Source organism: Halichoerus grypus, chromosome 15, assembly GCF_964656455.1.
Source record: "Halichoerus grypus chromosome 15, mHalGry1.hap1.1, whole genome shotgun sequence".
Classification (NCBI taxonomy): Eukaryota; Metazoa; Chordata; class Mammalia; order Carnivora; family Phocidae; genus Halichoerus; species Halichoerus grypus.
In genome coordinates this window covers 9,697,205-9,719,114 of record NC_135726.1, presented here as the reverse complement: position 1 = coordinate 9,719,114, position 21,910 = coordinate 9,697,205, and the positions used below count along the sequence as shown (strand labels likewise).

Below are 21,910 nucleotides of genomic sequence, written 5' to 3'. Positions count from 1 at the left end.
TCCTGAAGCTATTGACTATGGCCCTGTGTGTGTCAACAGGGGAAATCAGGTGGGAAACCCAGCTACCTTGAGATGATTTGTGTGTCACACCCTTGCTGCTGCTCAGAATGGGGGGGGGGGCTGATGCTCAGGCTCGCTCCACTCCCAGCTCCTTAGGGGATTCAGAGAGGTCTCAGAGCTGTGGTTTCGGTCTCTTCATTTCCTGGCCCTAAATTGTACGACACAGAGAAAGTCAGTTGTCCGTCTAGCATCATAATCAAGAAACAACTTTCTCCAAATTGAAGGACTTAGAGGATGGGAGATCTGGTTGTTGAAGGGGATAGATTTAGACCAGATTAGGTGAAATTTGGGGAGTCTTTTGGAAAGGAGAGTCTTCTGATGGTCTGGATTTTCAGATTTTTTTTTAAATTTTAAAGGTAGAGATTTGCACAGAATTTAAGGTTGTCCCGATATTTCCAGTGGGGTGTGAAAAAAGAGCTTCCAAACTAGATATTAGAGGTTCAGCACCTGTTTCTCAGATATCTAGACATTGCAGGCATATTTTAAAGACTTCCTGGATGGACCTTTGCCTACTTTCCTAACCTTCATGTAGCTCTTCCTTCTTATAACTTGAATCTCTTGAACTGTGGTCTGGAAAATGAACTGCCATTGTCCCTCCAGCAGGCTTTGCCTTTAATCCCTCAAACGATAATTTTGCAAGCATTCGTTCCTCATTCATACCCTGACCAACTTAATACCAGGTGTCTGTGATGGGCCAGGTGCTGTGCTAGGGCAGAAGATCTGGCCAAAAAAACCACCTTGAGAGTCACTGCCTTCATGGAGCTTTGAGTCTAGTTGGGGAAGAGGGACAAAAAACAGTATTTTAAAAATAATATTGATTTATACTCTTGATATGTGCTCTGGTGGAGAAATGCAAGATGCTGGTGAACATATGCAGACAGGGAGATCAGACATAGAGTCCATCAAAGAGTGAGATTCGGGTTGAACATTAAAGGATGAGAAACTGGCCATAGGGACAGCATTTCTGACCAGGCAGAACAGCATGTGTTAAGGTCCAGGCTCAGGAATGACTTGGTAAATTCAAGAATCTGAAAGAGGACCAGAGTAGCTGGAGGTAGTAGGATGTGGGAAGCAATGGGCAAAGAGGGTCAGGAGGTGGCTACTCTTCTAAAAGAGTGATAGTGAGCGGCACCTGGGTGGCTCAGGTTGTGATTCCAGGGTCCTGGGATCAAGCCCCACATCAGGCTCCCGGCTCAGCAGGGAGCCTGCTTCTCCCTCTCCCTCTGTCCCTCTCCTGCTTGTGTTTTCTCTCTCTCAAATAAATTAATAACATCTTAAATAAGTAAGTAAGTAAGTAAGTGACAGTACATAACCAGAGAGCTCCTGCCTTCCCCATTTTCCCTGGAGAATTTTCCATCCCCTCCCTCATCACTGCACTGTCCTCAACCTGCTGCCCTTCTAGCCCCGAGTCAGTGATTCATGCTGATGTCAGAAGAGCAGAAAGAGGGACGCCTGGGTGGCTCAGTCAGTTGAGCGTCTGCCTTCAGCTCAGGTCATGATCCCAGGGTCCTGGGATCCAGCCCCGCATGAGGCTCCCACCTCGGCGGGAAGCCTGCTTCTCCCTCTCATTCTGCTGCTTCCCCTGCTTGTGCGCACTCTCTCTCTCTCTCTGTCAAATAAATAAATCTTTAAAAAAAAAGAAGAAGAGCAGAAAGAGACAGCATCTGAGACCTGCCTCAACACCAGCTTCTTTCAAATGTGACTTCCACGGATTCCTTATGTGTTTAAGCAGAGACCCTACGATTCTATCAAAAATGACTAGGAAGCCAGAGATGGGTTCATGCCCTCTGTCCCACCAACCATACCCTCAGCAAAGAATCCAGAAGAAGATACAAGCAACAGGTGCTCAGTGCCTGTCGCAGAGCCAAGCACTGCTTCTGCCTCAGGGTAGGTGCTCAACGTATACCAACAGGGTGAATTATAGCATTGTCTGTAATAGTGAGATTTCAGAACCAGCCTCCGTTATCAACAGCAGGGAAACAGTTCAGTGCATTATGCTACACCCACACGCTTGAGTATTATGCAGCCCGTAAAAAAAAAAGATAATTATGAAGATTCTGTCACAAAATGAAAAAATATCCACAGTGGCATATTGAGTGGAAAAAAAGCAGAATGCCAAATTCTAGCTACACTGTGATCACAGCTTTGTATAAATTCTTGGCGCATGAAGACAAAAAATGAAAAGAAAGTGGGAAAAAAAATCCAACCACTAATATGCAATAGGAGTGCAATGTAGAGTGATTTCTCTTTGGTTTCTGACCACGGATTTTGTTTGTTACAGTGTTCTGTGGTGATACATGAGGGGAAAAATAATAACATAAAATTTCTTGAGATGCAAATTCTTTTGTAAGCCAGTCAATTGGTAAGCTTCTTTTGACCGCTTTCTCAGCCTTCAGCCAGGCGTTGTAAAGGGAATGGGGGGAAATAGTTGTAATAGAGATCTCACCTTTACATCCCTTGCCCCTTCTCTGTCTGACTATGCTTGAAATCAAGTAGAAGAATTAGAAGCTTTGAGCATGTGCATCTCACTATAAGGACTTCAAAAGTAAAGAGGAGAGAAAGAGAAAGAGAGAGAGAGAGAGAGACAGAGAGCACCAAAGTGGGCAGTCCCCAGCAGGGAGGTTGATGGAAGGAAAGCATTTCAGTAGGTAGCGGGAGGTGGGGAGCGAATCCCAGCCAGGTGAGCGGGTGCAGACAAGGTGGATCATAGCCCCAGGCTCTGCTGGTCTCCTCTCCCTCTGCTGACCCGTATGATTGGACCACGGTGGTGCCCCTCAGACAATCCTGCCAGGGGAAAGTTCCTCATTTTACAGATAAAGAAATGGAGATGGTAGAAATCAAGGAGAGTCTAATCACCTAGAGAGAGCACAGAATGTGATCGAGAATGGATTCCTAGGGGTGCCTGGATGGCTCAGTCGTTAAGCATCTGCCTTTGGCTCAGGACATGATCCCAGGGTCCTGGGATCGAGCCCTGCATCGGGCTCCCTGCTCAGCGGGAGCCTGCTTCTCCCTCTCCTGCTCCCCGTTTGTGCTCTGTCTCTCTGTCAAATAAATAAATAAAATCTTAAAAAAAAAAAAAAAAGAATGGATTCCTAGCGGTGGTATTGCTAAGTAATTGTACACATTTACTAGGAAGCCTACCATGTGCCAGGCACTGTGCTCAGCACCCTGTGAAAAGCCTCTTGTGCACTGGGTACTGTGCTCAGCCCTCTGGGAGAAGCCTACTATGTGGCAGGGACTGCACTCAGCCTTCTGTGCACCGGACACTGTGCTGGACCCTCTGGGAGAAACCTGCTGTGCACCAGGCACTGTGCTGGGCACCCTGAAAGGGCCTCATCCCTCCGTCACGAGCTCGGGGGCGAATGGTTAAAGCTATGGCACAGATGAGTTCTCAGAGAAAGGGGAATTCAGAAAGAGAAGCACTGAGTGGAGAACCAAGGATCCACCTGGAGATGAAAGTGACAATAAAGGGGGATACATTTCTTGGCAAAGTCAAGGGCTTCTCTCCCAGTAATGGCCCTGTTGGACCTACCACTGCTCAGGAGAAATTCTTCACTGATCTGTGTGGGTGGGAAGCAAAGAGGTGCATTCACAATAAAGGGGCAAGGGGTTGGGAACCGAGGAAGGACAGGCACGAAAACCTCAGATCAACAATTCCAAAATATCTTGCTGCTGAATTTGGCCCAGAGAATCTCTGAGCTGGGGCTCTTTGTGTTTGCTTTTTGAATCTGCAGAGATTTATGACAGCAGGAGAAAGCCCTCACCCTGTCTGCTTTTGTGTAATTATGATTACACACACGCAGGTGAGGCGGACACCGCCAGAGACTGGGGCGGGGGGAGGGGTGCTAAGAAATGAGGATGGCCCCTGAGCTTCTGAGGGGTTGCCTAGCTGTGCTTGTGATTTCCATGGTTGTTTCATTAAAAGGAGCTGCTAAGGTGCTTTTCAGTGTGAGGTTGAGTAAGGGAAGCCCTGTTCCAAGCCTACTTGTGGGGCCTGGAGCACTGGAAATAGACCCGACTGAGTCCCATTCTGTCTGATTCACTGGTTGGGCTTTTAATGATTGAATGGGGGATGGAGCACCTTTTCAATTTTGCAACTCACCTGAAGGAACATATCTAGCCTTAAAAGGAGTAACAACTGCTTAAAGATTTTTTTTTAAAGATTTTTTATTTATTTATTTGACACAGAGAGAGAGAGTGAGAGAGAGAGAGCACAAGCAGGGTGAGCAGCAGGCAGAGGGAGAGGGAGAAGCAGGCTCTCCGCTGAGCAGGGAGCCCGATGTGGGGCTCGATCCCAGGACCCTGGGACCATGACCTGAGCCGAAGGCAGACGCTTAACGACTGAGCCACCCAGGCGCCCCAACTGCTTAAAGATTTGACAGAAACAACCCAAGCATCCTTACCCTCAGGGCAGGGGGAATGACGTCACCCTCTGCTCGGTATCCATCTTGTTCTCACCCTCCACCCCCACCCCACCACTGACCTTCAAAAGGACACAGTGACAGCAAGAGGCAGGAGTTTGTGGCTGATGTGACCCCAGTGCATGTGCAAACCGTGCCTTACATGACTCAGCTATCTCAACGCCAAGAGAGGTGTGGGGAGAGAAGAACACAGGAGATCTGCAGCATCTCCCTCCAGCAAGAAGCCCAGGGAGCAGCTCCCAGCTTTGCTCAGCCCCCGCTGGGACCCTGCGTGCCTAGTGGTGGTAGTGGTGGTCATCAGGGCTGGCCACAGCTCACTATAGGAAACCCTGCCCTGCTTCTGGGGCCCTTACTTGGTTTCTGGATGTGATGGTTCAAGGTTCCTCATTCCCTGTAGTGGGCCCTAGGGTATGTTGCCTGGTTCCACCCACCCTGAAGGTTGCTGGGGTTAATGGTTGGGTTGTTGAAGTTTTGCAATCTTTCCTTTATACTCTTTTCCCAAACTAAAAGAATTCTCTTTCAGTTGGCCCACTCTGAAAAAAATAATAAAAAAAGCTACCACGGACCCAGAAGTTACCATGCGCCAGGCCCTATATTCCATGTGCATCAACTCATCCAAGCTTCACAGAGAAGCTTAGGATGGGAGTTATCACCATCATTCCCTTCCACAGGTGGGGACACTGAGACACTAATAGGCTAAGTAACTCACCTGAGGTCACACAGCAAGTAGGTGGCAAACTAAATGCTCAATACTGAGGTGAAATTCATATTCCCATGCCTGCCCTACACTCCATGTTAGTTGTCCGTTGTGGCAGACATACTTGGGTCTTCTGGAAGGAGACAGTGTCCAGACAGAGTCTCTCATTACCATGGTTGGTGCCCCAAAGCCTCTTCCTTGGGCCTATTTGGTGCTGACTGCCCTGGGCCAACCTGTCACAGTGTCTTCTGCAAAATGCCTTTCCTTCATCACCCAGCCAATTCTTGCTCATCACTAACAGAAGGATCCTCTTCCACTGCCCCAAGTGGCTCCACTGGACCTGTGGTGACTGCCTGGGCTGTCCATTTAGTCTGTCTTCCCTAGTATCCATGAGCTCCTGGATGACAGGGAAGAACCCGAGCCCTCATCTGCGTACCCCCAGTTCAGCACACACACTGTCCAGCATGAAGTAAGCACTCAGTGAGTGGTTGTCTAGTGGCTGGAAATTTGGGACAAATGTGTAGGACCCTGACCTTGGGCCTCTCCTATAATCTAAGACAGAAAAAAGCAGCTTTAAAATAGAAACCTCCTGGCCTATCTGTTTGGAGTAACGTGGTCTAACTCTGGATATATCTATATTTATTTTTAAAGACAGCATTTAAAACAGAATTTTCAAAGAATAAATTAAATTGACTGCTTCCCAGAGCTGCTTGCTCAAACAATGCTTCCGTAGTTAGACTGATTGGAACATTTATTAGATCTTACATTCAGAATGGTGGCAAGGCCATTGCTCTGGAGTTAAACTGGACCGAGGTTTGAATTCTAGGTGTACCAGTTACATAAGCTTGGGCAAGGTGCTGCATCTGAGAACCTCCATTTCTTCCTCAAAAAAGTGGAGTTAAAATGCCTGTCTCAGACTTGTCATGAAGATTACTTCTGAAATGCCCGGGATACAGCAGAGCTCAGAAAATGTGAGTTTCCTTTGAAGGAAGCGCACATATAGAAGTGTGGAATACCAGTCTTAAAATGTTCTCTTCTTTGTCCTGCATTCATTCACTCATCATTTATTTAATCATCTATTCATACAATCAATCAATATTTGTTGAGAACTAACACTGTGTCCTGCAGGATAAGGAGGATTGAGGATAAAACAGACAGCACAAACATGGTCCCTGTCTCATGGGGCTTACATTTTGGTGGAAGAGACAATAGAATAATTCCAGCCCATGACGAACTGAAAAGTGTCTTTAGTACAGATGCTAAAGTAGAGATAATTTGGGGCTGCCACTCCAGGTCGGGTGGTTAGTTACAGCATTTCTGGGGAGTTCACATGTGAGTAAGACCTGAAAGATGAGCTCTAAGGAGAACTGGGGAAAGGCTGTTCTGGCAGAGATTATAGCATACGCGAAGGTCCTGAGGTAGGAACGTTTTAGGAACTGCTACAAGGTCAGAATGCCCCAAGCAGTTAGTGGCAAGTAAGGATGAGGAAGTGGGCAGTAGCTTATAGGTCACCCCTTGCTGTGGGCTGCCTTGCATTTCTGCAGAACCAGAGGACAGAGCAACAGGCCTAGATGGGGCAGCTAATTAATACAAAGAGGTGTGACTGGTAGTTTATGGGAGGAAATGTGCACTCACAGAATACAGATGTGAGGAACATTAGGCAAGATGTGAGCATTTGGGTCTGGACAGGTCCTTCAGAGGTACCCCCAAAGGTGTGCACAGCCCAGCATTTGGGAGGCTGCTCCTGAGCACAGGTAGGCATCTTGCAGTAAAGGAAAGAGGTCCTGGGGAAATGGAGTTTGCAGGGAAGACCTGGTGGCCCAGGAGGGCTGGTCATAGAAGCAGAGTGGGGTCCTACTTCCACAGGAGTGAACACACTTGGTAGAAGTGAGGAAGACAGGAGCACAGCTATCCAACCCATGATGCAAGGTGGAGACCTGATCACCAGGTGTGAGGCATCAACCCAGAGCCCACCAATGGAGTCTGTGTATTCCAACTCCCAACTGCCTCTCAGGCCTCACCTCTTTACATTTTCTTTACTGGCTGCTTCCCAGTCTTCCTGCTCACAGGCTTTCTCCCACCACAGGACCTTTGCATATGCTGTTCCCCCCCACCTGGAACATTATTCCTGCCACTCTTTACCTAGATAACTTCTCCACTTTGCATTTTCCCAGGGATGCATTCTCTGGCAGACCTGACTGGGCAAACTCTAGATTGATACGGTCTTGTGGCACTAGATGCCATTCAATTTCAATTTAATTTTTATTTGTGTAATTATAGGTTAACATCTACCTAACAGAAGTTCTAAAAGGGGAGAAATCAAATCTGTTTGGGCTTACACCTGCATCTCCAGTGCCTAGTGCAGTGCCAGGGCCAAATATTTAATGAACAAATTAATTATTGATAAAAAAAAATAGCCAGTTTGGCTCCCGAGTAGCTGGCTTAGACCAAAGTGTGGATCCAGAATCAGCAGCATCAGTATCTCCTAAGAACCTGTTAGAAACGCACATCTTTGGGCCCACCCCAAACCAACTGAATCAGAAGCTAGGAGAAGAGGGTGAAGGAGGGCAAATTGCAATCTGTTTTAATGAGTGCCCCTCCCACCCCAGATTCTGATGCACACTTAAGTTTTAGATCCACTGGCCTAATTCCCTAGTTCTGAATTTATAGGTGGGACTTGAACAGACATACCCTTACAGATAAGCATTCTATTAGGTAAAAGCTAAGCTGATAATTTTTGATGAGTCTTTGTAATGACTGGAGTTTGGACTTGACTCGAAGGCTTTTGAAGGTCATGACTCAGCTTTTGAAAGTCACAACTTGGCTGTCCTCGGGCATGGGGCAGTTGACTTAGTGTCTGAACCCTAGAGATGCACATGCAATTTCCTACTTATGAAAACAGGATCCAGCTGTTGACATGAGCTGCAATGCCTGAACTTTGTTTGGGGATGAAGGTGGAGGAAGAAATACTGAGCTGTGTGCTAAGACAAGATAATCCTGCAAACTCACAAATCTGAAGAAATGCCATTCTTGTCTGAGCAGAGCAAGGCCTAGCCATAATTGGGAGCCCTGGGGGCATGAATATCTTCCCTACAATCCCCAGAGCCTTCCTGTTTAAAGCTCCCTCCCGCAAGCATAGTATCTTCTAACAGTGGAAGCCCAGCAGATGTTTGCTAAATGCATGAGTGAGTGAGTGAATCAATGAATGTATAAATAAATTAATGGAAGAAGGGATCAAAAAATGTTTCGTCTGCTTAATACAGTACAAATATGGATTCTCTCTACTCTGGAGCCTTCTACTCTACAGGAAGATCCTCTCTCTCTTTTTTTTTTAAGATTTATTTATTTGAGAGAGAGAGAGAGAAAGAGAATGGGGGTGAGGGGCAGAGAGAGAGGGAGAGAGATAATCCTCAAGCAGGCTTCCCACTGAGCATGGAGCCTGATATGGGGCTTGACCCTAGGACCCTGAGATCAGGACCTGAGCCAAAACCAAGAGTCAGCTGCTTAACCAATTGAACCAACCAGGTGCCCTGAGATCCTGTCTATTTAACCTTCTTCCTCAAAGATTCCATTTTAGATTGAACCTAGAGATTGGATGAATACAAGTTTGTGAGTTAAATTAATGTGCTTCACTGAGGAGAGAGGGAGAAGGGGAGAAAAGCTAATCCCTGCTAGACTGGAAACCCCATGAAGACAGGAACATGTTGGTTTTGTTCCCCCATCTCTCTTTCCAGCACCTCGGACAGAGCCTAGCCCATAGCTCAAGCTCCACAGATAGGAACTGTTGAGTGACTGACTTTGGAGTGATGGTTGTGTGGCTGGCAATGGGTCAAGCATTTGACATCTCATTTCATCCCCAGCACAAAGAAACATGCTTGTTCCACTTTATGAAGGAGAAAGCTAAGGCTCAGAGAAGTTGCAAGAGGTGGCTAGATACAAATTCAAATGTATTCATTCAATGAGCGGGATGTCCACGCTCACTCTCCTAACCCAGGCTGGCTCCTGATATCAGCCACCAGCCAGACTTTTAGCTGCCTCCAGCTCTGTGAAGTTCTTGAGTGGAACCCAGAAAGGTAAATCCACCTCCTGGCCTCCTGGCCTATTTATGGCTACTCCCGGAGCTCTAGCTCTTTCTGATTCTAGGAGTAAACAACATGACACAGGAAGGGAGAGCGATCAAAAGTTTGGTCCCTAACAGGTGACAGTATCTTACTTTGTCTTCACACCATTTAGAATCTCTCCTGAAGGAGTGGACATTGTTTTGGATTGCCTCTGTGGGGATAACACTGGAAAAGGTCTCAGCCTTCTCAAACCACTGGGAACCTATATTTTATATGGTAAGTGCTGAAGACAAGAGGGTATGGTCTGAAACAGGGAGCACTGCACGCATGCTTACAAAAGCTCTGATGAATAAAATGTGTTGATACGTTGGGGTAATGAGATTGGGACGGCTTAATTTTTTTTAAAGATTTATTTATTTATTTTGGAGGGGGGACAGAGGGAGAGAATCTTCAAGCAGACTCCCCACTGGGCGTGGAACCCATCTCAGAGCTTGAACTCACAACCCGTGAGAACATGACCTGAGCCAAAACCAAGAGTTGGACGCTCAACCGACTAAGCCACTCAGGCACTCTGGGAGGGCTTTTTAAGTATTTTCCATAATATTACTATTGCCATTAGTTATTTTCAATTATAAAAGTAACACATCTACCTACTGCCCTATTATCCCTATGAATGCTTCTCACTCCAAAAGGGGTAAAGGAAGGTCAAGACAGTGTAGTCATTAACTTGACCCACAGAAGGTGGCACAGGTGGGAAATATTAATGGCTTCAAAGGAAATTCAAAAAATGAAGGAATGAAGGACCCACAGTAGGATGGGAGGGGTGGCTAAAATATGGCAGTTTTAAGGGAGATTCTTCCCTACTGGAGATGAAGTTGCAAATTACAACTCCTTCCTATTCTAAACTACTCCTGTATATCCTGATCACAAAGAAACCCTGAATGGTTGGAGCACACCTATGCTTTTGCAGCCCCTGATATGCTTTTCAGTTTGAGGGGATTTATCAACAATATCTGGGAGATTTTCTCCAGCAGAATGAGACCCCAGAGCCACCTCCCCCTCTTCTTCCTCTCTTCTGTTACATGATTATAAACTGATTTAAACATTAGTCTCTACAAAGCCAAAGAAAGCCTACCTGAGAAGCCAGGTATCATACTCCAAAGCCAAAGGATACTGGGATTATCCAATGTTTGAGATTTTTGGCACTTCTGTCTCCTATAGGTCCAATAGAAAATTGAGCCTTAGCTCTGTATGACTCAGGAAAAAGTATTCATTTCCCTGCTAGTCACTGAGAAGCTTATAAAAGAGATATTTGAGAGGTATAAATATTTAAGCATCTTTTTATCATCATGATTATGACAGAAAGAGAGGGAATAAGCTTCCCATTGCTGGAGTGTTCTGGTATTTTCAATAGTGACCACATAGCTGAAAGTCTTTGCAAGTAGATGCATAATTCTTTAATTATTACTATTATTGATAAAAGAAGCTGTTAGCGTCGGTGCTCAATGTGGGGATATTGGATATGACTAACATGTGAGTCAAATGTTGATGGACAATTTATTCTTTCTTACTTATTCACCAGTTCTATTTTTGCTCTAGTTCCATGATGTCACTTGGCAGAATACAATTTTATCATCTCACAAGGATCTAACTGATTACACTGATTACAAAGTAACCAAAGCCTGGTACCACAATGCTTGGTGGTAGTCACCCCATAAAAGCAGACCAGTGATTAACTAACTGGCTACTAGTCTACCCAGACCAAATAATGAAGTTCCAAATATACATTGCTTTTTCATTAAATAATGGTTCTCTGAGAAGGACTTATTCCCAATCTTTGGGGACAAGGCAGGAAAGTTGTTGAAAAGGCACCAATATGGCATCTGATCTGTTAAGAGCTCTCATCCCCTCTGCATCCCCAAGAACCACACAAAGGGGTCTTTTCTTTCTGTAAGAGCATCTTAGGAAATCTTCCTAACACCATCTCCCATCTTCCCTCTGAATATTGCTTGTTCCCTTTAACAAAGCTCAGTTTCTCACACCATATTTCTCAAGTGGTTTTGTCCTCTCTGCTCAGATTTCTTTGGAGCTAGTACATTGATCACACCACTTCCTGGGGTCCTGAATCTATATTCACTCTCACCTGCTCTTCTGTACCCCATTTTTCCATCCATCTAAATTCTAGCTCAGTCCTATCTCTCCCTGCAACTTAAGTGCCCAGCCCACCAGAGCCCCAAGCCCTTCACTTAAGGAATCAAATTCAAATCATGAGTTAGGCTCATATAGGACTTCATTTCCCAGTCTTGAAGAATGGAACCAATAAGACATTTCAAGCAACTTATCATTTTATTAGAAAGTGGGTCTAAATCACATTTTTGCTACATGCCCAATTTTCCAAAGTAATGACATGGTCACCTTGAGAAATACTACTTTCTCTTTGATCCAGTGACACTTGGCTAAAATTAAGTCAACTTAATGCCACCCACTCCCTTCATTTCCCTCATTTTTCTAAGGCTGCATTAAAGTTTTTTCAAGCTCTTGACAGTTCTGGACCAAACAACTGCCATTCTTCTGTGTGTAGCAAGAGATGTTGGTTTTCATTAGCAATAGCTTGACTTGGGAATCCTCCATTTGCAGGTTCATCCAACATGGTGACTGGAGAGACCAAGAGCTTCTTTAGCTTTGCAAAATCAGTAAGTATCCGTACATGTCAAATGTACTATGGTAGTGCGTGATTTGCATGTTGTGAGCTCTTCTATCTAAAGACATTGACCTAATAACCTAAACCTTGTTTGTCCTTCATCTGCATCATTCATTTTCAATAAACCCTGTGTTCCCACCCTGGTCACGTCACATGGACAAGACTCTGTATTAACTTTCGCTGCTTTGTCTAAATGAAGCAGAGAGGTGGGAGCATCTGAGAAACTCAAGAAAGCTTTATTTTGATTTCAACAGAGATTGCTTAAGTTTTTGTGTTTTTAATCATTCATTGGTAAAAAATAAACTTGGCATTAAGTGAATTTTATTTGCTTTATGGAGAAACCAACTGTGAGTTGGTTTCTGACCAGGTCTCTGGGGGTCCTTAAGATTTCTCTGTATCTCCATTCTACTGAGTTGGAGATCCAAATGGGATCCCACAATTGTAGTGAGCCCCCTGGGTGATTTTAGACACAGGCAAATCTCTGAACCTGTAGCTTAAATAATCATGCTCTGAATGTAGTGGTTACTTTGCGATTAAGAAACCACATCCCTGGGCATTCCAACCTACTCCGATCTATATTGCCACCTAGAGCAACACTTGCTAGAATTAAGCTAATTTGGACTTGAACTTCAGTTTTTACCCCTGCCTCCCAACAGAGAATTGCTGCTTCTCACAAGAGCTTGCTCTTATCTCCTCTCCTGAGCCTCCTAAGCAGCCAGCGCATCATTGATTGGTTCACTCACTTTGTGAGCACCGTCTGAGCACCTGCCATGTGTGCAAGTCACCAGGGCATTGCAGTGAATGAGATGGGCACATATTAGCCCTTTATGACTCTCACATTCTAATGAGGGAGACAAACTGAAAGAAGTAAAACATATTAATAAGATGATTATTGTAAATGGTCATAAGAACTCTGAAAGGGATTCAAAACAGGATGCAGGATGGGGTGGAGGCATCTGGAATAGGGTGGCCAGGGAAAGCCATAGAAATCATTCTAAGTGTGGCACTATGGGGTATTCATATGTCCCCTAAGTGCCAACATTGCAGCTGCACAAGGCTTCACCCCCAAACATTCCCTGATTCTGGAATGATTCGTACTCCCTGCCCTGTGACAGTAGAATTAAAGGACCTGTCTTTGCCTTTGAACTTCCGAGTTTAGGTCAAGGATCACTGCTGTAAGGGAGCAAGAATGGAGTGTAATGAAGGATGCTGTCTGGAGCAAGTCCCATGAACACAGGCTTTGTGCCACTCGCAGCTGTTTTGTTGCCATGGCTGTAATTAACGTGATGCTGACAGCCTGCTGTGGGTAACCAAATTGATCCCAAATTACATGCAGTTGTAAGGAGTGTTTTCCTTTTCTCCCCTAAACGCACAGTCAGAACACACAGTGTTAATGAAATAACTGCAGTGTGCGCAGGTTCAGTGAAGGCACTCATAAAAACATGGCCAGGATGGAGGTTGAGATTCTCCTGCCTGAAACAGGGGTGCCGATTAAAAGAATGCTACATAGTTGGAGGTCAAGAACAAAGACTATTTCCTTTCAGAGGTCAGGTCCAATATTAGTTGGTCAGTGAGAAGCAAAATGAAGATAGGGCATGCCAAGGAGTGGAATGATGACTTTGTTCTAGAAGGTTCTAGAAAGGAATTTTCTTCTATATATTGGAGAAAGGCTTAGAAAATAAAGCCATACTTGGACATATACAAGAATTTCTCACTTAGATATCCTAATTATGTTCCACCTTAAAACTCTTGCAGAGCTGGTACTCACTCTTTGTCAAACACGCCATTGGCTTTTAGACTATAGCGTTGGTTAACAATGGTCAACAACTAGAGAGCAATCTGACTTCAATTCAGAGCTCCTCCTCACTAAATCAAAGATAACAGAAATACTTTATATTTATAGAAAACCTACTCCAGGTCAGACACTGTTCTAAGAACTTTGTATATATTAACACATTTGTTCCTCATGATTGACCCCATGAGATACAGTAGGGAAACTTAGCACAGAGAAGTTAGGTGACTTGCCTAAAGTTGCACAGCTAGTAAGTGGCAGAACTGGGATTCAAAACCAGGCATTTGGCTCTAGAACTCCCTTAACCATAGCTGCAGGAATTGCAGATTTAGCAAGCATTCATTCACAAACATTTACTTGAACATTGCAGATGCACCATGAAACAAGTCATTAATCATTTCTCTACTTTGTGTTTGTGGGAAGCCAGCCCATGGCCAAATATATGTCTCTCCTCGAGCTGGCCTCCAGGCCCTCAGGGGATGTACATTAGTAAAGAATTTCGTGCATGAACCTTATCCCTTTTTTTGACTTACCTTTCTCACACTTATTTTCCTAACAATATGATTGTCCCACTTAAAAAATATATATCAAAATCTTTTGTGAGCTTTCGTGAGCTCCCACAATTCAGGGAAGAGGCAGGATGTAAATAAACACCCCAATAACATAAATATTATTAATGTCCCTAAGTGCCCATCACATTCCTCTCTGCCTTCTCTTTTAAACGATTCACCACTTCTCCTTAGAGCCCTTAGAAACTGGAACTTGGCATTTCTAAATTCTGACCAGCACCAAAGAAAATGCAGGTAAATCAGAACAAAACAGTTGGATAACCATTAGTGGATTATTTACTTATTTTCATGTCTGAAGTGGGGGATGAGAGGCTGGAAATAGCCACATTTGCCACTTGTGTGTGTGTTCCATCTAGGACTTTAGCGCTATTGGCATTTGGGGCTGGATAACTCTTTGTCATGAGGGGTTGCCCAGTGCACTGTGGGATGTTCACCAGCACCCCTGGCTTCTATCCACTAGATGCCAATAGCTTCCCCTCCCCTCCAGTCACCACCACAAAAACACCCCCAGACATTACCCACTGTCCCTCAGATAGGAACCGCTGGCTTCGTCCCAACACTGTGGCTTCACGCTCCATCATGCTGTGCTTTCTGCCTGAATTATGTTCCCTCACTCTTTCTCTGGTGGATTCCTACCCACCTCTCCAGCTGTACCATCATTCCCCCTAGGGCAGCTGCTCTTGTGGCTGGGTCACCATCCCACTGAGTCCCTACCACACTTGCTGGGCTTCTCTGCCACCCCTCTCCTTCCCCACCATTCATAAGCTAAACTCTTCAGAAGCCTGAGAGGAAGTACCCTGCCACTCTCTGTAGCCCAGGGATATGAAGCACACAGAAGAACAGGGAGCACAAGTGGTAGCAGGATTCAGCTCCAGAGCCGACAGTCCTAACCCTGTGCCTCAATGTTCCGATGACATGTGGCCCAATAGCTGTTTTCAGGAAGTTTGTTTCTCTCTCCCACCTAGACCCCGTGCTCTTCTCACAAGCATCACCGTGCACTCACAGCACTGCCTGGCTAAATAGCTGCCTTAAAAAGTACCCCAATAAGGACCACCCCTTGGCCAGTTGGAATCCATCCCACTGCAGCCCTATTCTCTGCACACGATGCTGTGAACATGGCTGGCTTTGGTTCCTTGTAACAGACACCTTCTCTCCTTCCAGTGGTGGCAGGTCGAGAAGGTGAACCCCATCAAGCTCTACGAAGAGAACAAAGTCATCGCGGGATTTTCCCTTTTAAATCTGCTCTTCAAACAGGGCCGTGCAGGCCTCATTCGAGGAGTGGTGGACAAACTCATTGGGCTCTACAACCACAAGAAGATTAAGCCCGTGGTAGACTCCCTTTGGGCCCTGGAAGAGGTAAGAATGATGTTTTTCCCCCAGCAAATAATCTCTTTTTAGCCCAGGGAGATTTGGGCAGCCAGATACAATCTTTTATTCAAAGATTATTCTCCAGGTTTGTTCGTTTTAAATGAGGGTCCTAAAAGTCATTGTCCTAGAGTTTGGGCTTTGGATGTAAGAAATACTCTAAGTTCCGTAGTGGTTCTCAAACCATGTGCCTCAACCTACCACTATGAGCCCTTCTCAGATAGGCCACCAAGTGTTCACGGGTGTGGACGGTCCACCTGGGTTCTCAGAGGGCATGAATTTTGCTGCAGCATCATTTATATCATCACCTCGTGAGTAGATGACATCAAGGCTGGGGCAGACAGTGGCTCAGAGCTGAAATGTTTTGTATGCTAAACTCACTGCTGTTAGCGGTCACAATGGGCACTGTAATTATGAACGAATTGTCGGGTCTAGTATTGGACTGAGTGTGTTTGTTAACTGATCTGCCAAAAGTTCTAGGATTTGAAAGCGTTCCTTGATCATGAAAAAAATCTAGACTCCATAATGTAACCTTTCGGGATACTGAAGCATGAACTGGCTGCACTGGGGCAGGTGGGACGTGCTAGGAGGAGGCAGGGTCTAGAAAATCCTCCAGGATCAGGGAAGTTCTGGACATTTGGGTAGCCAGTCTTCGTAGCTACCTATGCAGAGAAAATAAAGAGGTATAACCTAGGTTGACATTTCACTAAGAAATCTTCGTAGGTCAGGCCGTTGGCTTCAGGCAGCCATGAAGCCCCCCGAGAAATATCTTAAAATATGTAGGAACGTGTTTTGTTTGTTTGGCTTTTGCATTTTGCATGGGTGAGTGCCTTACAAGAATTTTTTTGTACTTTGGGGAGTCACAGACATCCTTGGAAAAGCTAACAAACATAATGTTCTGTGATACAGATAGTAGGTATTGTCCTGACAATAAAGCTGGTGCTATTTGCCTAATGAACTAAGTTGGCCAAAATCCAGTGGCTCCCCTAAGCACAGAAGTTGCCCTAAAAAAAGCTTTGTGGGGGTCCCCATGTAATCGAGTAAAACTGGTCTTGGGTGAATGGACCAGGAGTGTACCTGTACCTGCCTCTTTGATACTGCAGTATCATGAATGGTCTTAAAAAAATACCGAGCCACCAAAACCCTTGTGTCTTCTGATAAAAGAAATACATGCTTATCGTAGGAAAGTCCTAAATTAAGAACAGAAGCGTAAGGAGAAAATAAACTGCAAGTGCACATTTCAGAGATAACATTGCCAACATTTTGGCTTGTGTCCTTCCAGTCTTTTTTTCTTTTGCAGACGTTCAGTGTGATTCGGTTTCTTGTTAAATCAGATAATCATGCATTCCTTCTGCTGTGTAATCTCCAAGATGGCTAGCCTACTGTTATACATTCCTTGAAAATGTTTTTAATTTACTGAGTCAGACATACGGATGGTATTCACTGTGGTATCTCAGTGGCATAGAGAAGGGCTGGACTGCATGGTTCCTGGTTCTCAGTGGTCAGAGAGGAGAGAGAACTGGGGGTAGTCAAGACCAGGGCTAAGAGATTAACTTGACTATGGGACAAAGAAGGGGGCTTATACTTAAACTCAGGGTTTAAAAGGGAAGCATTTAAGTGAGAGTTGAAATCCAGGAGGGGTCCAGTTGACCCCGTGGGTCCTTATTCTCGTATTTGAAATCATTTCTTGGTCACAAATAGGTATTGAATAATTACTATGTGCTCAGCACTGTGCAGATGCTGGGGACACAGTGGTGAACAGACAGCCAAAATACCTGGGTTTCATGTAGCTTACATTTAGAGGGATGGAGGGAGGGGCAGAAAATACTGGACAGTGAACAGAAATCAGCAGGGTATTTGCAAATTGTCATAAGTTCCTGAAAGGAATTAAATGAGGGTATATGTTGGAAGTAAGTGGAGCGGGAAGAGTTTTCACACACCAGTGGTTTTCAACCTCTTTTTCCTTATTATCTGCCCCTCACAGGAGACTTTTTAGACTTCTTTTTCTGATGAATCCCCTCTATGATATTTTAATACCATAGGTATACCATCTATCTCTCTATCAATTCAGCTACCTACCTATCATCTAGCTAGCTATCCTTCTGTTTATGTCCTACATGTATATCTGTGCTTTACAGATTAAAAGAGTAAGATTTTTTTCATCCTCCAAGAACCAATTTTTATCCCTTTGGGGGGTGGTATCGCACTCATTGAAAATGCATTCGGTACAGTGACTTCAGACAAGAAAGGTTAGTTATCATTCAAGCTGGGACATGAAAGAGGCTGAAAGCTACAAAAAAGTGCCTCCAAGGCAGAGAGACCCTCAAGAGTAAAAGGACAAGGCTTATGTGGCCCCTTTCCACAGGCTGGTATGAGCAAATGTGGGAATGGTATTTATCCAAAGGATACAAACATAGTGATTTGAAGGGGCACCTGCACCCCAATGTTTATAGCAGCAATGCCCATAATAGCCAAACTAGGAAAGAGCCCAGATGTCCATTGACAGATGAATGGATAAAGAAGATGTGGCATATGTGTGTGTGTGTGTGTACACACACACACACACACACACACACACACAGGAATATTATTCAGCCATCAAAAAGAATGAAATCTTGCTATTTGCAATGATGTGGATGGAACTAGAAGGTATTATGCTAAGTGAAATCAGTCAGAGAAAGATAAATATATGATTTCACTCGTGGAATTTAAGAAACAAAACAGGTGAACAGGGGAAGGGAAGGAAAAATAAAATGAGAGGAAAACAGAGAAGGAGGCAAACTATAAGAGACTCTTCACTATAGGGAACAAACTGAGGGTTGCTGAAGGGGAGGTTGGTGGGGGGAAAGGGTAACTGGGTGATGGGCATTAAAGAGGGCTCATGAAGTAATGAGCACTGGGTGTTGTATGAAACTGATGAGTCACTGAATTCTACCACTGAAACTAGTAATACAGTATATGTTAATTAAATTGAATTTAAATTTAAAAATTTTTAAAAAAGGAGTACCGGAGTAGGTGAGCAGGGCCCAGATAGAAATCTGGAGTTTAGTCTAAGTCCCATGGGAGGCTGCTAGCAGGTCATGGTCAGGAGGTCCCACATTGGGACCCCAAGGGTATGATCCAGTAGGGAAGAAACAAAAATTGTGAGACTGGGTCCCAGGCTCCAGCTGCAGAAGTCTGATATTCAAGGAAGCTCTTGACCTGACTTGGGAATGGGAGGGGGGGCTAACCTGAGCTCAGCGCTCATTAGGGAGGGTCTGCTCATGTAAGGCAGTGGGGGACAGTGGAGCCCCATGCATGTGGGAGTAAGTCAGGATGGGTTCTGCGAGGATGCAGAGCACAGGTTCTCAGGACCCACACTGACCAGAGGCGGGAAGCTCAGGCTGGCAGTCGTGGTGGACTGAGTCAGGGATCCTATCCACGCAAGTCCGGGTACTTTATTCCAAATACTTCCCCAATTCACCCACTTGCTCTCCTTTCCACTCATGGCACTGTGGTCTAAGCTGGTCTCCCTCCTGCATGAGCTCCTGACTGGCCCCTCACTTCCATCTTGCCCCAGTGCAGGGCATTCTGCATCCAGCAGCCCACCCTTGGGCCTTATCACTTATCACCTTATCACTATCACCCTTATCACTCCCTAACCCAGACCGTGTCCACCCTGCTTAAAATCCCGCTGTGACTTCCCACTACACCTGATCTGCAGTCTGAATTCTTTCCTGGACTGTACAGCTTTGTCTGGTCATAACTCCTGCCCCTCTCATCATCTTCTCGCTGTCCACTTCGCCTCCTCCATCCGAGTCGCAGTGGCCTGCGTGTCCCTGGTCCTGAAACTACCCAAGCCTTTGGGAACAGAGGTATTTTGAATACTCCTCCTCCAGATTTTCACAGAGCTGCTTCCTTCCACCCATTCATATCTCAGCTTCAATGTGACCTAAATAGAGAGACCTTCCGTAAGCCCCTCCTGAAGGGTCCTTCCTACACAGCCACCCACCCAGGTGGCTCTTTTTACTCTGTTCGACCAATCTCCATTGTATTTATCACTGGTTGAAATGCTCTTGTTCATCTGTTGGCTTGTCGAGACTCTTGTCTCCCTTCTACTATGAAGTAAACCCCAGATGAGGAAAGACCCCCGACTGTGCCGTTCAAGACCCCAGTGCCTGGCCTGGAGTCGATGCTCAATAAACACTCATTACAAGAGTGAACTGATGAATCCAGCAATACACAGAAATAGGACTACCTGGGTATTCTCTGTGTTCAATAATAAATATGTGTTGAATGATGAATAAATGAATGAACAAGACATACTAAAACTAGGTATTATTACTTAAAGACAACCTGGGCCCAATTGACATTTTGGCCAAATCATCCTTTGCTGGGGGTGGGGGTGGCCCTATGCTTTGTAGGATTAGTAGCATCTCTGGTCTCTGCCCACTAGACACCAGTAGCGCCACCCACTGCCAGCCATGACAATAAAAAAATATCACTAGACGTGGTCAAATGTCCCCGGGAGGAGGGGCAAAACCTCCACAAATTGAGAAACACTGCTTTAAAAGAAGCCATATTGGTTAAGATAGTCTGTAGGAAAACAAAGGGATTATACGTTCCTATGGCAGGCTAGTCATCCACAGAGGGGGGAGAGAGACAGCCGTTGCCTGTTTGCCAACAAAAACGTCCACAGCCACTCATCAGTAACACCCACCAACTTTCTGGGGGATCTTTTCTACAATATTTACAGACATCTGTTTAGAACTGCAGTTGGGCCAAACTCAGTTATTTATCAAGCCCACGTGGCTCTTCTGGGCTCGAGGAGAATAGAGTATGCTTATTACTTGCGAACCTCAGAGGGATGACTGTAATGATTTTTTTCCCCTCCCTTTTGGTAAATGATTTCACAAAATTGCTTTTCAGGCCAGCTCTGTAACCTCATCGATGGAATATAGAGCCCATAGGGATTAAAAGAAAATTTTCTTGGGCTCTCTGAGCCCTCAGACTAGAAGATTTAATAATTTCAGAAACGATTTAGTGTTTCTTTTTAGCCATCTGTCTTTGACTTTATTGTAAGTTTAATACACGAAGCAGAGATATGCTCCAGCTTCAGGTTTGCCTCCAGATATTAAAGATGCAGCTGTACATTAAGTTAGAAAAAAGCTCATCTCTCCAAACAGTTCAGAGATGGGAAAGGAATGAAACATACTTGTATTTGTCAACCAAGCAGCAGTGACATTACTGAGACCTACTATGTGCGAGTACTATTTTAGGATTCCCTGACCCTTACGTTTATGATTTAGTTTCTGACACAAAACCGAGGTGTCAGTCATGGGGTACTGTTTTCAAGTGCAACTGGATTTGAAAACTAGAGAGAATAATGTTAATTAAGAATCTAATGGGACTTCATCAAGATAAAAAGCTTTTGCACAGCAAAGGAAACAGTCAACAAAACCAAAAGACAACCAACAGAATGGGAGAAGATATTTGCAAATGATTTGCAAATATCAGATAAAGGGCTAGTATCCAAAATCTATAAAGAACTTATCAAACTCAACACCCAAAGAACAACTAATCCAATCTAGAAATGTGCAGAAGACATGAACAGACATTTCTGCAAAGAAGACATCCAAATGGCCAACAGACACATGAGAAAGTGCTCAACATCACTTGGCATCAGGGAAATCCAAATGAAAACCTCAATGAGATACCACCTCACACCAGTCAGAATGGCTAAAATTGTTGGCGAGGATGCAGAGAAAGGGGAACCCTCCTACACTGTTGGTGGGAATGCAAGCTGGTGCAGCCACTCTGGAAAACAGTATGGAAGTTCCTCAAAATGTTGAAAATAGAGCTACCCTACAACCCAGCAATTGCACTACTGGGTATTTACCCCAAAGATACAAGTGTAGTGATCCGAAGGGGTACGTGCACCCCAATGTTTATAGCAGCAATGTCCACAATAGCCAAACTATGGAAAGAGCCTAGATGTCCATCAACAGATGAATGGATAAAGAAGATGTGGTGTGTATGTATATATATATATATAGACACACACACACACACACACACACACACACACACACACAATGGAATATTATGCAGCCATCAAAAAATGAAATCTTGCCATTTGCAACCATGTGGATGGAACCAGAGGGTATTATGCTAAGGGAAATAAGTCAATCAGAGAAAGATAAGTATCATATGATCTCACTGATATGAGGATTTTGAGAAACAAGATGGAGGATCATAGGAGAAG

General features: G+C 44.7%; 1 protein-coding gene across 1 annotated transcript in view; it reads left to right on the top strand.

Moving 5' to 3' along the window:
- VAT1L (vesicle amine transport 1 like) overlaps positions 1 to 21,910 on the top strand; it is a 138,873-nt gene that overhangs the window by 60,043 nt on the left and 56,920 nt on the right. Inside the window, exons 5-7 of the mRNA XM_036070070.2 lie at positions 9,412 to 9,515; positions 11,877 to 11,932; positions 15,463 to 15,657. Of these exons, the coding sequence (XP_035925963.1) occupies positions 9,412 to 9,515; positions 11,877 to 11,932; positions 15,463 to 15,657 (355 nt within the window). The remainder of the gene's footprint in view (positions 1 to 9,411; positions 9,516 to 11,876; positions 11,933 to 15,462; positions 15,658 to 21,910) is intronic.